General features: G+C 36.6%; 1 protein-coding gene across 2 annotated transcripts; it reads right to left on the bottom strand.

Annotated features, from left to right (window-relative positions):
* Positions 1-1,031: 1,031 nt before the first annotated feature.
* On the bottom strand, positions 1,032-16,786 carry dsd (attractin-like protein dsd). Of its 2 annotated transcripts, XM_081985903.1 has the most exons (22): positions 16,246-16,786; positions 15,967-16,188; positions 15,384-15,507; positions 15,176-15,327; positions 15,080-15,122; positions 14,844-15,018; positions 14,677-14,788; positions 13,524-13,792; positions 13,284-13,464; positions 12,050-12,320; positions 11,768-11,995; positions 11,493-11,719; positions 11,243-11,408; positions 9,189-9,292; positions 9,030-9,133; positions 8,842-8,978; positions 5,864-6,092; positions 5,587-5,806; positions 5,370-5,534; positions 1,991-2,117; positions 1,771-1,924; positions 1,032-1,688 (listed from the first exon to the last, which is right to left on the bottom strand). In XM_081985903.1, the coding sequence occupies exons 1-22, from the start codon at positions 16,482-16,484 to the stop codon at positions 1,522-1,524; spliced, it is 3,816 nt and encodes a 1,271-aa protein (XP_081842029.1). In that variant the 5' UTR covers positions 16,485-16,786; the 3' UTR covers positions 1,032-1,521. The 2 variants fall into 2 exon arrangements, with proteins under 2 accessions (XP_081842029.1, XP_081842030.1); XM_081985904.1 differs by lacking the exons at positions 1,032-1,688; positions 1,771-1,924; positions 1,991-2,117 and adding an exon at positions 2,807-2,994 and having other exon boundaries at positions 16,246-16,785.
* Between the last annotated feature and the right edge of the window lie 108 nt (positions 16,787-16,894).

Here is a 16,894-nt window from a genome sequence, read left to right as displayed (position 1 = left end):
TGGTGTCAAAGTTTGAATTGTTAGAAACACAGTTTGAAAGGACAGTCAAGGACAAAATCGCCTCCATCCATTTGTGGTGTGAAAATGACAGTTTTAAGCACATTTTTGAAATCCTCATTAAATTTCCTATCCACTAACCTAAAAAAAACTACCAAATTGAATTCAGTCATTTAGAAAAACAGTGTCAAAAATGGAACTAACAGAAACATAGTTTGAAAGGACAGTCAAGGACAAAATCGCCTGTAAAACCCACTTGTAGTGTGAAAATGACAGTTTTAACCACATTTTTGGAATCCTTATTAAATTTCCTATCCAATAGCCTAAAAAAATATTACTAAATTCAGTACAGTCAGGGAGAAAAGTGCTGCCAAAGTTTGAAAACACAGTCAGCGACAAAATCGTCTGTTAAACTCACTTGGAGTGAGAAAATGACAGTTTTAAGTAGATTTTTGGAATCCTCATTAAATTTCCTATCTACTAACCTAAAAAAACACCAAAAAATCGAGTATAGTCAGTTAGAAAAACTGTGTCAAAATTTGAACTGCTAGAAACACAGTTTGAAAGGACAGTCAAGGACAAAATCGCTTGTAAAACCCATTTGTGGTGTGAAAATGATAGTTTTAAGCACATTTTTGGAATCCTTATTAAATTTCCTATCTACTAACCTAAAAAAACACTACCAAATTGAGTACAGTCAGAGAGAAAAACAGTGTCAAAGTTTGAACTAACAGAAACATAGTTTGAAAGGACAGTCAAGGACAAAATCGCCTGTAAAACCCATTTGTGGTGTGAAAATGACAGTTTTAAGCACATTTTTGGAATCCTTATTAAATTTCCTATCCAATAGCCTAAAAAAATATCACTAAATTCGGTACAGTCAGGGAGAAAAGTGCTGCCAAAATTTGAAAACACAGTCAGCGACAAAATCGTCTGTTAAACTCACTTGGAGTGAGAAAATGACAGTTTTAAGCACAATATTTTTTATTCCTTCTGGGAATCCGCCAGTTTTCAGGGAAAGAAAAATATCATAATACAGTGCAACTGATTTTTAATCCGTTAACCAAGTTAACCTAATGCATATAAACAGTACTTTTTTTTTGTTTAATTCGATTACTGGAAATATTTAAACAACATTATTAAAAAAAAAAGGAAACATTATAATAAAATCTCCGCGCGACTCGTAAATATTGTCTTTTTTAAAAATCCAACGCGAAACCAAATCGCATATTATAATTATTATTGTAATATAAAAACAAAAATAAATAAAAACCTACACGGTACATAAATAACTAGAACGAGTATCTAGAAAGTCTCTCTCCTCAATATTTTTAAAATTAACGTACGCAAATTAGAGATAAAGTAAATTATTATTGTACAATGCACTAAAGTGAAGATTGTTGGTTTTTTAAATGTCTCTAATATTGTTTACTACGTGTAATGTGATGCCAAATCACATTCGTTACGTGAAAGTCTGCGTGAAGAGACATTTAAAGAAAATGCCACCAATTAAAACAAAATCGTCTAAATACAACTATCAGGATGCTGACTTTGGCCTTTTCGGCCTTTTCCCGTTTTCGTTTCGATTTTCATGTGATCGATGCTCAACCGTCTCGGATTGCCCAACGTGACTAAAGCGCTGGCAATTGCCAAACCGGCCGATTGTCCTTTCACCGTATACGGTTCACTACCTGCAGCAAAACATTTGTTATTAATTTTGCATCAATCTGACAGATGTCGCTAATGAAGTGTCACGTGACAATTGTCAATTACCTGTGGGTAGTCTAACTAGCAAGCTCAAAACGGCTGCCCTACTGCCTTCGCACGGTTCCAAGGCGATGGGACTGGGCGCGTCTTTTTTCCTTCGCTCCTTCTTAATCAGCTCGGCAATGTCGAACGGTCGTTGCTTTTCCAATTCCACCAACACCTGTACAACATATGACAGTTAAGCAGGCTACGTAAAATGTCAAAACTTAATATTAAGCAGCGTTACTTGAGAAAAAGGGCGCGAAGCCATTTGCTCCATTTCGACAAACAACCTTTGCCGTCTACGGTACATGTCGTAGCGTTGTTTTATTTTCCACAACACCGCGGCGACTAGAAGCAATAGTAGGAAACACCTTAAACAAAATTACAGTTTTGTTCATTTTGTAAGTAAAAAAACTACTATTAAAGTTTGACAACAATACTATACAGGTGTGGTAAATCCAAAAGCGACCATAGGAAAACCGTGTAACGGACAGAGAAACGTAGGTAATTGCACGCGCGGGAGAAAGACAGAAAACGAAAAAAATATCAAGTAGGCCATATTTTTAAGGCGCTGTTGCCAAACGTCGTAAGTATTCAATACCCTCGACAAACTTACTTACGGCGTTTGGCAACAGCGCGCTAAAAATATGGCCTACTTGATATTTTTTTCGTTTTCGGTCTTTCTCCCGCGCATGCAATTACCTACGTTTTTCTGTCCGTTACACGGTTTTCCTATGGTCCCTTTTGGATTTACCACACCTGTATACAGTCAGTTTGGCAATGTTGCTAAACGCTCTACGGAGCATATGGACCAACTGTCAAATTACGTCACTTTCATGCAGAACGTCAAAATGGTTGCTATAACAGACCCAACTTAGACTTTGATATTTAGCACATAATCGGTCACATTCAAATCTCAACCTAGCTTCTTCTAATAACTTTTATCTCACAGTGAACAAGTTCTACTAGTTTAGACGTTTTTTATAAAGGAAAATAAAAGTCAAAAACAAAAAAATGTCGTGTTTACCAGTCAAACTATGAAAGATAAAAAGAAACACAGTTTTTTCAACCAAACATTTTTATTACACCCACAACGTTTCGATAGTTTTCGGCCATTTTCAGGGCTGAACAATAGTTTTGTTCTGTCTGGACTGCGAAGTGTTATTCATTACTCTTGCTGGTGTATGTGTGGATGTGTCGATCTGTAGTTGGGCTTTTTTTCTGGATATTTCACTCAACCATGGTAACCTTACGAGCAAAATTATTAATAAAAGGTAACTCTTCAAGCTCTCATTTTTGTGTGTGCTATTAACCAATATTAGGGAATCCACCGTTTATGCAACCAACAATACATGTTACCCCATTTTGTGGGATTCTAAGCACCCTCAACACAAGGATAATAATGCCTTGAAGAAGGCTTGACTTCAGATTGCCAATCGAATGAAAACAATAGGTATTCGGTACAGTCAGAGAGAAAAGCGCTGCCAAAGTTTGAAATGCCCAAAACAAAGTTTGAAAAGACAGTCAGCGATCAAATCGTCTGTTAAACTCACTTGGAGTGAGAAAATTACAGTTTTAAGCACATTTTTGGAATCCTCGTTAAATTTTCTATTCAGTTACTTGGAAAAACCGTATAAAATGTGGTACAGTTTGGGAGAAAAGCAGTGTCAAATTTTGAACTAAAAGAAACACAGTTCGGAAGGACAGTCAGGGACAAAATCGCTGGTAAAACCCACTTCTAGTGAGAAAATGTTTGATTTAAGTACATTTTTGAAATCCTCATTAAATTTCCTATTCAATAGCCAAAAAAAAAACAAAAAACATAACCGTACAGTCATGGTGAAAAATGGTGTCAAAGTTTGAATTGTTAGAAACACAGTTTGAAAGGACAGTCAAGGACAAAATCGCCTGTAAAACCCACTTGTAGTGCGAAAATGACAGTTTTAAGCACATTTTTGGAATCCTTATTAAATTTCTTATCCAATAATCTAAAAAAAAATCACAAAATTCGGTACAGTCAGGGAGAAAAACGCTGTCAAAGTTTGAACTGCCAGAAACACAGTTTGAACAGACAGTCAAGGACAAAATCGCCTGTAAAACCCACTTGTAGTGTGAAAATGACAGTTTTAAGCACATTTTTGGAATCCTTATTAAATTTCCTATGCAATAGCCTAAAAAAACACTAAAAAATCGAGTAGTCAGTTAGAAAAACAGTGTCAAAATTTGAACTGCTAGAAACACAGTTTGAAAGGACAGTCAAAGACAAAATCGCCTGTAAAACCCACTTGTAGTGTGAAAATGACAGTTTTAAGCACATTTTTGGAATCCTCATTAAATTTCCTATGCAATAGCCTAAAAAAATATCACTAAATTCGGTACAGTCAGGGAGAAAAGTGCTGCCAAAGTTTGAAAACACAGTCAGCGACAAAATCGTCTGTTAAACTCACTTGGAGTGAGAAAATGACAGTTTTAAGCACATTTTTGGAATCCTTATTAAATTTCCTATCTACTAACCTAAAAAAACACTACCAAATTGAGTACAGTCAGAAAGAAAAACAGTGTCAAAGTTTGAACTAACAGAAACATAGTTTGAAAGGACAGTCAAGGACAAAATCGCCTGTAAACCCCACTTGTAGTGTGAAAATGACAGTTTTAAGCACATTTTTGGAATCCTCATTAAATTTCCTATCCACTAACCTAAAAAAACACTACCAAATTGAGTACAGTCAGAGAGAAAAACAGTGTCAAATTTGAACTAACAGAAACACAGTTTGAAAGGACAGTCAAGGACAAAATCGCCTGTAAAACCCACTTGTAGTGTGAAAATGACAGTTTTAAGCACATTTTTGGAATCCTCATTAAATTTCCTATTTACTAACCTAAAAAAACACTACCAAATTGAGTACAGTCAGAGAGAAAAACAGTGTCAAAGTTTGAGCTAACAGAAACATAGTTTGAAAGGACAGTCAAGGACAAAATCGCCTGTAAAACCGACTTGTAGTGTGAAAATGACAGTTTTAAGCACATTTTTGGAATCCTCATTAAATTTCCTATCCACTAACCTAAAAAAACACTACCAAATTGAGTACAGTCAGAGAGAAAAACAGTGTCAAAGTTTGAACTAACAGAAACACAGTTTGAAAGGACAGTCAAGGACAAAATCGCCTGTAAAACCCACTTGTAGTGTGAAAATGACAGTTTTAAGCACATTTTATGGCAATGATTCATCAAATCCAACACCAAAGACAATATAAGCAATACTTACGTTGTCCTGCTGCCATAAATAATATTAAATTAACGAATTGGTATCTACTTCCGGAAAAACCTCAATTTTCTTGACAACCACAAAATCTTGGACCAACTTAAGTGAATTTCAATATTACGTCACAATTAATGCTCTCACTATCACTTTCCCTAGACCAGACAGTATACGATACGACAGGCGTGATATTTGACCCAGACACCAAAAACCACATCTAATTTAGACTTTAGACACCCTGTACAACAGTTTGTATTAACTCTGCCTGTTATAGCAATTTCTACATAATGACCGTATTCGTTTTTAGGCTCCATGGAGCGAATGAGACGACGTAATAATTGGCACGAACCCTAAATATACTTACGAAGAAAATGTGATGAAAAACTGCTGCAAATTCAACTTTGGATACTGCGAAAATGAAATTTGAATTAAGAGCGGCGGCTGGAAATCGTACACGTAAACGTAAAACGTCGTTAACGTTAAGTTGTTCTCGTTGCCAAACGTGTAATCGGACTTTCCAAAGCGGTGCCTACAATCAAAGTTAATTATCACTAAGGCTACAACAAAAAAAACGATCCTACCGGAAATTGGAACAATTCACAGCGGTAAAAATCGGCTTTTCTTCGGGACTATTGAATTTCCTGAGGGTGATGTTCATTTTTGCCGACGCGAAACAAACCACCGAAAAATCCACGTCAATGTCGGCTTTCTGAGGGGAATTTCTAAAGTTGATCTGCCTGAAATGACGGTCCTCTTTCTTGGACAAGTTGAACGTGAACTGATAGTCGATGGTCAGATCGTCTGCGAAAACAAATTATGTTTGCTGCTTTCTTATATTATAGTTACTTATTCGCTTACAATAGCAGGAGCCGTTGTTCCACAAATCAGGTTTGTAGTGATTGGCCGCATCGCATTTTTCGCACTGATCCCCGATCAGGCCTTTGGTACGACAATGACATTTGCCCGTTTCACGATGACAGTCGTCCGCGTGACCACGACACTCGCATTTTTGACACTTCCCGCCGTTTACCGGACTGCCCCAGTAACCGTGCTTGCACGTGTCACAGTGCGGACCAGTAGTCAAATCCTAAAATGACATTATTTTAAAAAACAAAAAGGTATTACGTCATATATAGTTTGTCTCAGAGCTAGTGGCAGTGACGTAATAATTGTCATTCCCTTTGAACATCTTGTATCAACCAGTTTTGTCTCCAAAATGCACAAAATGCAACAAATCTTTATAATCAAGACTTCATATTTCCAAAAGTTTGAAAAACTACCTTGAATCTTCCAGTACCATTTTGAAAGTACCAGAGACCTTTAAGACATTTTTGCAAACTTCACAGACCTCTAAATGCTATTGAAAACCCTTTAGAAATTGCCAGAAGCCTTTACAAATGTTTTAAACTTTCCTTGATTGTTTGAAATTGCCAGAGGCCTCTAGAAATCTCTCTCCCTCTTTAAATGCTACTGAGAACTTTCTAAAAAGTGCCAGAACCTTCTACAATGTCTTAAACCTTCCCATATTTGTGAAAAGCCTCAACAAGTTTTCTAAAACAGTCAGAAAGTCGTTTTTTTTTTAAATACTCTACAACGGTATTTACAGTCTAAGACCATAAGTGAATTTTACTATGACGTCAAAGTGAATGTCCACTTTTCACGGAGTACAAACGCTCCGGACACTCAATAGATCTACAATAATTGTTACAGACTCCCCCTCCAATTCAACTTAGAGCCGAATCGATCAAGAAAGAACTGGAACAAACCAAAACACTGACAAATCGCAAACACAGTTTGAAAAGACAGTCAGCAACAAAATCGTCTGTTAAACTCACTTGGAGTGAGAAAATGACAGTTTTAAGCACATTTTTGAAATCCTCATTAAATTTCTTATCCAATAACCTAAAAAAAATCACAAAATTCGGTACAGTCAGGGAGAAAAGTGCTGCCAAAGTTTGAACTGGCAGAAACACAGTTTGAAAAGACAGTCAGCGACAAAATCGTCTGTTAAACTCACTTGGAGTGAGAAAATAACAGTTTTATCCACATTTTTGGAATCCTTATTAAGTTTCCTATCTACTAACCTAAAAAAACACTAAAAAATCGAGTATAGTCAGTTAGAAAAACAGTATCAAAGTTTGAACTGTCAGGAACACAGTTTGAAAGGACAGTCGGAGACAAAATCGCCTGTAAAACCCACTTGGAATGAGAAAATGACAGTTTTAAGCACATTTTTGAAATCCTCATTAAATTTTTTATACAATAACCTAAAAAAAAATCACAAAATTCGGTACAGTCAGGGAGAAAAGTGCTGCCAAAGTTTGAACTGGCAGAAACACAGTTTGAAAAGACAGTCAGCGACAAAATCGTCTGTTAAACTCACTTGGAGTGAGAAAATAACAGTTTTATCCACATTTTTGGAATCCTTATTAAGTTTCCTATCTACTAACCTAAAAAAACACTAAAAAATCGAGTACAGTCAGAGAAAAAAACAGTGTCAAAGTTTGAACTAACAGAAAGACAGTTTGAAAGGACAGTCAGAGACAAAATCGCCTGTAAAACCCACTTGGAATAAGAAAATGACAGTTTTAAGCACATTTTTGGAATCCTCATTAAATTTCCTATCCACTAACCTAAAAAATCACTACCAAATTGAGTACAGTCAGAGAGAAAAACAGTGTCAAAGTTTGAACTAACAGAAAGACAGTTTGAAAGGACAGTCAAGGACAAAATCGCCTGTAAAACCCATTTGTTGTGTGAAAATGACAGTTTTAAGCACATTTTTGGAATCCTCATTAAATTTCCTATCCACTAACCTAAAAAAACACTACCAAATTGAGTACAGTCAGAGAGAAAAACAGTGTCAAAGTTTGAACTAACAGAAAGACAGTTTGAAAGGACAGTCAAGGACAAAATCGCCTGTAAAACCCATTTGTGGTGTGAAAATGACAGTTTTAAGCACATTTTTGGAATCCTCATTAAATTTCCTATCCACTAACCTAAAAAAACACTACCAAATTGAGTACAGTCAGAGAAAAAAACAGTGTCAAAGTTTGAACTAACAGAAAGACAGTTTGAAAGGACAGTCAAGGACAAAATCGCCTGTAAAACCCACTTGGAATGAGAAAATGACAGTTTTAAGCACATTTTTGGAATCCTCATTAAATTTCCTATCCACTAACCTAAAAAAACACCACCAAATTGAGTACAGTCAGAGAGAAAAACAGTGTCAAAGTTTGAACTAACAGAAAGACAGTTTGAAAGGACAGTCAAGGACAAAATCGCCTGTAAAACCCACTTGGAATGAGAAAATGACAGTTTTAAGCACATTTTTGGAATCCTCATTAAATTTCCTATCCACTAACCTAAAAAAACACTACCAAATTGAGTACAGTCAGAGAGAAAAACAGTGTCAAAGTTTGAACTAACAGAAAGACAGTTTGAAGGACAGTCAAGGACAAAATCGCCTGTAAAACCCATTTGTGGTGTGAAAATGACAATTTTAAGCAAATTTTTGGAATCCTCATTAAATTTCCTATCCACTAACCTAAAAAAACACTACCAAATTGAGTACAGTCAGAGAGAAAAACAGTGTCAAAGTTTGAACTAACAGAAAGACAGTTTGAAGGACAGTCAAGGACAAAATCGCCTGTAAAACCCATTTGTGGTGTGAAAATGACAATTTTAAGCAAATTTTTGGAATCCTCATTAAATTTCCTATCCACTAATTAAAATTAAATTAACAATTTGCGTAAACTGTATCATCAGGAACGCAACGAACGTATTAAATTGCAAAACGTCCCAACTGAAAAAACAATTCACGAGTATTCTCTTACTTGACAAGTATCGCAAACGCTGGAATTGCCTTTACAGTGCGCGTGTCCGTTACACTGACATTGGGGACAAGTGGTAAAGTGCCATCTAGCGGCCGAACACACATTCTCCGGCAGAGAATACACGTGAAGCGTAGGCCCTGAAATTGGTAGCGTTAGTATTCGCACGTGACGTCACTGTAGTACTTTACCTGCATAACCACCAGGCATGCATTCGCCCAATCCGGTGTTTGAACCGTTATCGCACCAACCGCAAGCCGGATCGTCTCGGCACTTTGAGCAAGTTTTGTAGTAACTGAAAGTGAATCGCAAATACCAGTATAAAATAAATGAAAAATAAATAAACTTACCTGCATTGAGAATTATCCTCTTCGGGGCCTTTGGAACGACATTTCGAGCTTACCGTCGTCCATTCCCTGCACTGGCCGTACGGAAACGAGGAAGTATAAGCGTTCTAAAACGTATTCTTAGGTTATAATGCAGTTAGGGCATGTACAGGATGATTGATTGAATTTTGTCCATCCCCTTAACTCACTCACAACATTTTCAGATACAAATCTTGTATGGATTTATTTATTTCAGTTTCAGTTTTAGTCAAATTTGAGACACCCTGTATACTACTGGAGTATGTAGAAATAAAGTAGACGCAAATATCTACAAGATTGTAATTCTTTGCTAAATTCAAAAATAAGGGTGGTACGAGAGGGGGGACCGGTGTAACCTATTAAAAGATAATTTAACCAAATTATCTTTTGACGTCACGATGACGTAATTTAACAAAACATATTAACCCCAAATCAACCCCCATTACGTCATCAACGTTCAGTTTAATTATTTATAGCAACCATTATTTTGGAAAACAGCTAAATTACCTACAATTTTTGCATTCCATATTTTGGGTTGCAAAATAAACAAGCTGAATCGAGTGACATACAGGATGTCTCATTTGAAATAGTGCATTTTTTTGAACGCACAGACAACCGGTTTGGTGCAATTTTGGGTTGAAACTTTCACCCTGTATATCTTTGAAACTGCACTCTTTTTCTACATGTTGCATTTAGCAATCATTTTCCTAGGGCATGACAATATCAAAAACATTTCTAACTTAAAAATTGACTTGGAACCTTCAATTTTAAGTTTTAAAAGTTAAAAATTGATTCCCAGGCTTGTAATTAAACAATCAATGCAATTTTCAAGTCTCTGATTGACATTTTCATGCTTCTAGCCTTAAAAATCTGAGCGAAAAGGCAGAAATTTGGGTTTTAAGTAAATTTTCTTGTTTCAGACATTGTTTGCAACATTTCCAACTTATGAATTGGCTTGAAAGCTTGTTTTTCGGTCTAACAAGTTAACTTTCAGCTTCTGACTGCAATTTCTATACTTCCAGACACAAAAATTGACTTAATCGCAAAATTAGACTTTTAACAACAATTTTCCTGTTTCTTGGCATTGATATTCATGTTTCCAGCTTAAAAAGTGGCTTGGAAGCCGTAAAATTGCCTGTGGAACGTCAAAAATTGGCTTAGAAACTTGTTGAAACATCAAGTAAATTTTCAAGGTTTTTATTGTAATTTTCGTAGGGCAAAGCGTTAAAAATCTGAGATGGAACCTACAAATTAGCATTTTAAGTGAACTGTCATGTTCTAGACATTTTTTTAAATATTGCCAACGTAAAAATTGACTTGAAAGCTTGTTTTTTCGGTCTAACAGGTTAACTTTCAGCTTCTGACTGCCATTTTCATACTTCCAGACACAAAAACTGACTTAATCGCAAAATTAGACTTCTAAAGACAATCTTCCTGTTTCTTGGCATTGATATTCATGTTTCCAGCTTAAAAGTGGCTTGGAAGCCGTAAAATTGCCTGTGGAACGTCAAAAATTGGCTTAGAAACTAGTTGAAGCATCAAGTAAATTTTCAAGGTTTTTATTGTAATTTTCGTAGGGCAAAGCGTTAAAAATCTGAGATGGAACCTAGAAATTAGCATTTTAAGTGAACTGTCATGTTCTAGACACTTTTTTAAATATTACCAACTTAAAAATTGGCTTGAAAGCTTGTTTTTTTCGGTCTAACAGGTTAACTTTCAGCTTCTGACTGCAATTTCCATACTTCCAGACACAAAAATTGACTTAATCGCAAAATTAGATTTCTAAAGACAATCTTCCTGTTTCTTGGCATTGACATTCATATTTCCAACTTAAAAATTGGCTTGAAAGCTTATTTTTTGGTCTAACAAGTTAATTTTCAGTTTATGGTCCAAAATTGTATTCCTGTGCCAAATTTACACTTAAAAGAACCTTGATTGAATGGCGTAATAATATACAGGGTGTTTCATTTGAAATAGTGCACTTTTTGGCCTTTGAAAACAAATATCTTATTAGGCAGACTGTTTCGCTGTTTTCTTACCTTGTCAACGCATCTGCCCTCATTCTGACACCAAATGCACTCCTCCTGCGTGCAATTCAGACACGACGTGAACTCGGAACATACTTTTTGACACTGAACCGGTTCGTTGCCTTCCGCGGAACCATTCAAGTGTAACGGTACACATTTAGCATGCTCAAAGCGCCACCTAAAGCCGCAATTTCGAACAAATGTTGTGTCATTTTATTTACAGTGTTTTAAACATAGAAAATGTACGTTTGGACACTCTTACCTACAAGACGGCTGATACGTGCAGGCTGTGCACGTGTGTAACTGTTTGCAAATCGGCTTAAAGTCCGCAGAACACGTTTCGCTTCGTTCGACACTCAATGCTGTTGATTCGCTAGAGAAATTCGAGGAAGAAGCGGTTTGTCTGCACGTTTTAGAGCCGGATTTATGCATGCAAGCACCGTTACACCAAACGCAATCCGCCGTAGTATACACGCAACTCAGACAATCCTAAAATTAATCGTTAATATTTGAAGTAATTTACACACAACTTATTACCTCCATATGTTGGCATTTCTCCAAATTGTCTCGAATACGTTCCTGAATGCTGCTCCTATTCTTTTCAGGGCATTGTTTCAAAGGACTGTCCTCTCTCAGTACTTCTTTAGGAACTCTCATTACAGACAAGCACAAATTACTTTTTTCGTTCCACACGCATTTAACACCCGGTCTGGCGCTTAGACAGCTGTTTGAACTGTTAAAGGACTGACAATTGCCTGGCGTAAACTGTAAAGACCGTGTTTTAAAACGATTTTCTTGATTAATAACCACGCCAAGTACCTTGAGCATGTCATTCAACATTTGTCCATCGAATCCACCGTAAATATACAAAGAATCTTCGAATACAACCGTGGAATGACCGAATCGCGCCAAGTCAGCGTGCAAATCCCGATTAACGTTCATTCTGTCCCAACTATGGCACAACACGTCATAGGTCAACACTTCGGCACTATAACATTTGGCTCCAAAACTGTGAGAAGTGTCGTTGTGCGTGTTACCGCCAAAAACTAACATCAAACCACCAGAAAGGAAAGTGGCGGAATGCAAAAACCTAACAAATTATTATAATTTTACTAAGTAAATGCCTACTGTCGCTTATACCGCATAGAAAGTTCATAATTTTTAACTTTCTATGCAATTATTGCAATTCTTATGGGAAAACAGCTGTACGCATGCGCAAAATTTTGTAATGTCAAATGTCATATTTTGACATCCGCCGTCCGTCATTGTATTGTGTTATTGTTTTGTTTATGAATGGTGGATTTGGATTGTTCTAGAATTGTGGTTTGTTGTTGATTTTGTATTTGTGATTTTTTTTGGTCATTTAGTGCAATAAAAACAGTTGAAGTGTCTACGGAAAAAACAGAGTTTAGTGGTAAAAATTATCTAGAGCTAATTAGTTTCTCTTTACATCAAGAATTTATTAAACAATTGCAGATGGAACCTTGGGGCTTCTACTCTTGATGGATGCTGCAGCTACAGCATTAAGCTTAGATGTCAAGAAAAGGAGAATACGGAGGTTTAAAACGCGACCTATGAATAGAAAACGCAATGAACATAGTGTTTTTGAAAAAATAGTTCAGTTTGCAGAAAAACATGATACAGAGCAGTTTTTCAAATATTCGCGTATGACTCCAGAACTGTTCCATAAGTTATTAGCTCTTGTGGGGCCATTCCTGCAGAAAGACAAGACAAAAAATCCAAATTAGCCCAAAACAACGTCTTGCCCTCACTCTGCAGTAAGTATATTCTCAATGGCAAGTGACAGAAAAATAACATTACACATTGCAATGACATTTATCACGTGTTGTCATAAGCTCTTTTCATTGGTTAAAAATTATGCATTGTGCGCTGTATAAACCCAGCTTAAGTCAAAGTAAATAAGGATGAGGTCACAAACTAAAAACTACTACTTTCCTGTCAAACTAATTGTTTGACGTTGAAAATAAACATCAATACAGTTGTGACGTCATTCAACTTTACTTTGATTTGGAGTATTTATTAGGTTACGTACGTGGCTGTAGGAGCGTCAGCCAACAAGGACCACACTCTCTCGTTAGGGTCGTAGGAGTATAAGCTTTTGCTTAAATGGTTAGCCGACTCACTTTCCGATATTACGCCGCCATAAACGTATATTTTAGAGGTGAGCGGGTCCCATGACGCACTATGTCCGTAACCGCCTTTTACCGGAAAACCTACAGAAAAACAATTTATGAATCTGTAGTTTGAGAAAAAAAAGAAGAAAACAACTTGCCTCCAGTATTAACAATATGCCATTCCCGTGTACCGAAATAATACTCCTGTACGGTGTTTAAGTAACCAAATTGCGGGGAATGACCGAAAATCACGACCATTTTGTCCGCCTTCTTGTTCGTGTTGTTGTTAATAATCGTGGCGGTGTGTCCGGCCGATTTTAACGGTCCGCACATCAAAAAGCTCACGTTGCACGAGTCCGCCTTCACCGTGATGTTTTCCCAAATTTTCGCGCTTATATCGAACGCCCACAGTTCTGACGTTGTGCCCCTAAAGTTTTGATTTATACAGGTGTGGTAAGGAAAACCGTGTAACGGACAGAGAAACGTAGGTAATTGCATGCGCGGGAGAAAAACAGAAAACGAAAAAAATATCAAGTAGGCCATATTTTCAGCGCGCTGTTGCCAAACGCCAATACCGTCGACAAAATTAATTTTGAACGACGGTATTGGTGATACTTGGCGTTTGGCAAGAGCGCGCTGAAAATATGGCCTACTTGATATTTTTTTCGTTTTCTGTCTTAGTTCCGCGCATGCAATAATGTACGTTTCTCTGTCCGTTACACGGTTTTCCTATGGTCGGTTTTGGATTTACCACACCCGCTTTTAAACAATGTTAGTAACTAAAATAGAACTGGAAAACTATTTTTTGGAAAAAATTGCCAAAATAAATTAAATATGCACATCAAAAACAACAATAATCAAATAAGGGATGTAAAAAGTAGATGTGTGTCTTGTAGGAACCACACAATCTTTACAGCTCCATGAAGCTAGATTTGACAGTTCTGATGCTAAGGAGCACATTTATATTTACGTCACATGACAGCTGTCAAAACTGTCAAAACCCACTCGCCAATGATGTGTTTTTGAAGAATTGCACTGCAAGTTGCGTCTACAGCTCCAGAAGCTCAGTACAATTTGTCAGTTCTGACGTTAAGCGACAGTTTGATATTTACACGTCAAAACTATTAAATTTAACTCTCTGGAGCTACAAATGCAACTTGCGATTTATCAAAGAAATACCACTAATCTGCGTATTTCCACATGAAATTTCAAGAAAGAAGACAATCCTTCAACTTTCTTGTTAAATTAGTGAGAATTTAAGGAAAAAATACTGAAAAGTCTGAGAAAATTATCTAAAACTAAAACGCATACCTGTTCCCCAACACTCCGCCATACATAAATATTTTATCGCCGTACAAAACGGTGGAATGTCCGTATCGCATCACTGGCCCTTCGTGCACGTGCGGTGTTTCCCACACTTTACCTAAAAAAGCAAATAAGTGACAATTTACTCAAAACAAACACAATCCAAAATATACCATTAAAATCGTAAATATACATAAAGGGAATATTGCCACCTCTGTAATAGCCATCGTAGCGTTCTCCAGCAATAACATACATGGAATCTTTCCACACTACGGCCGAATGAGAGGCGGAACCAGGTGGAATAAAACTTGGAACATTAACCGTTTCCCAGTAACCTCTACTAGCAAGCTGAATTTTTTTTTTATAATAACATTTAGTTTAATTGTTGTATAGTGTGGTTATTCCATACCTGACTGCAGTCGTCACCTTTATATTCACCAAAACAAGTGCATCTACAAAAATATCCACTTTAAATTGCTTCTTGAAGAAAAAATTAGTAATTTACCCGGTTTCCGGTTCGCAAACGCCCCGATTTTCGTGACTACCACAATCGTCGGGACATTTGCGCAAATGACACGCCGTTCCGTCCCAACCCCCGTCGCACGTGCAAATCCCATCGATACACGCCCCATTTCCTGAACAGTTCACATTCGATATCTATTCATTGTTTTGTTATCAAAAAAAATGCAATAGAAATAAACCTGCGCACTCACCATGGAAGGACAAGCATTCAATCTATAGGTAATGTTAAAACCAGACATGTTATAGGCGTCGTCACTGAAAAAATGCACTAAAGCCGATCCTGACGTTGCTGTCACTTCCGGAATTTTTCTAACTCTGCAATTGACAATTTTGTGCAGTTGCGGAAATCACTGTGCTGTTGCTAGTTTGTGATTGGTCAAGGAAAAGCAGCAAGCTGAAAGCTGCTTTTCTTGACCAATCACAAACTACTCACTAAGGTGGAATTTAGGCAAAAATCAAAGTAATTACAAACATAGTGACCCTTGAAATTATTAATGTGTAAAAGGACACTTCCAAATCCTCAAAGAAAAAAAGCACAGTGGGTTTAGTGATTAGTCAAAAAAAGTACCTTTCAGGTTGTTGGTTTTTCTTGACCAATCACAAACTAGACTCAGCTGTCATTTACACAAAAAACTTGTTCAGTTTGTTCAGATAATTTGACCTTAAAACTAAAAATAACTGTGAATCAAAACATAGTCTACTAGTAACTCTTAGTACTGCAAAATGTATAGTACAATAGTTTTATGGATGGGACACCTTTAAATGTTAACTTACTTGTAACCTGGTGAATACATCAAACCACTATATACAGCCAATAAACGGGAATTAACAGAATCCCCATCAAACACATACAAATGATCCCAACCACATTCAGTGGCAAATTCTTCAAAATGCAATGTTATCGTCTTATAGGGTGCATCTATAAGCCAACTACACTTTGAGGATAATGAATAATTGCCTAAACCATCATGTATTGTACCACTTGATCCATCCAACCTAGAAATTCAAGTAAGTTTAGTAGAAATTGAGGGAAACAAAGAACAAACTTCTTACCTAACTTTTCCACCACAAAACTGACATTGAGATCCCTGCCACCCCTCCTGACAAATGCAAGTTTCATTCTTGCACAAACCGTTACCACCGCATTGACTATCATCGGTGCATTTGCCCTTAGCCCCATTCAGCAATACAAAAAGAACATAGAGAATCCCATTGATGTAAAGGTAAGTGTGAACTTTTCGTCGATACTTTGATTTAAACAAAAATAAAAACATTTGCAGGGTCTCCAACATGGTTTTAGAATCAAACTGTTTGTTGCTTGTTTCTCTCGTCCATTATATCCTCTAGTCTTATCGTGGTTGATATTATAAATATAGATCTGTTTTTAGTAAAGTAGGATACAGGCCCTGGTTAGTGTGTTGAGCATTTTGCACACTGCCCAATCATATTTTCGACTTTGTGCACTCAGTTTATGAATAAACACCGATAAAACAGAAAGATACGCTATTTTTTCGTAGAACTGTTTGTGTTCTTTTGATTTTATTTATTACAATTTTTATAATTTGTTAATTAAACTGTATCTGCCTTCACTAAACAAAAATATTTAAGCTGCAAGTGACGTTGACAGATACCATTGCTGTCACCTTAATGTCACATTACAACCTAACCTGCAAAATAAACAGAAAAGAAGACGCAGGACAGG

Source organism: Ips typographus, linkage group LG8 (assembly GCF_016097725.1).
Source record: "Ips typographus isolate SLU linkage group LG8, UJ_Ityp_2.0, whole genome shotgun sequence".
Taxonomy (NCBI): Eukaryota; Metazoa; Arthropoda; class Insecta; order Coleoptera; family Curculionidae; genus Ips; species Ips typographus.
This window is presented reverse-complemented; position numbering and strand designations above follow the sequence as displayed.

Excerpts from the sequence above, each read along its gene's own strand:
- dsd (XM_081985903.1), bottom strand. The coding sequence starts at position 16,484 with ATGTTGGAGACCCTGCAAATGTTTTTATTTTTGTTTAAATCAAAGTAT. Across the intron at positions 13,793-14,676 it reads GGCGGAGTGTTGGGGAACAG|GGGCACAACGTCAGAACTGT; the intron begins GTATGCGTTTTA and ends TCAAAACTTTAG. Across the intron at positions 11,720-11,767 it reads AGAAATGCCAACATATGGAG|GATTGTCTGAGTTGCGTGTA; the intron begins GTAATAAGTTGT and ends GATTAATTTTAG.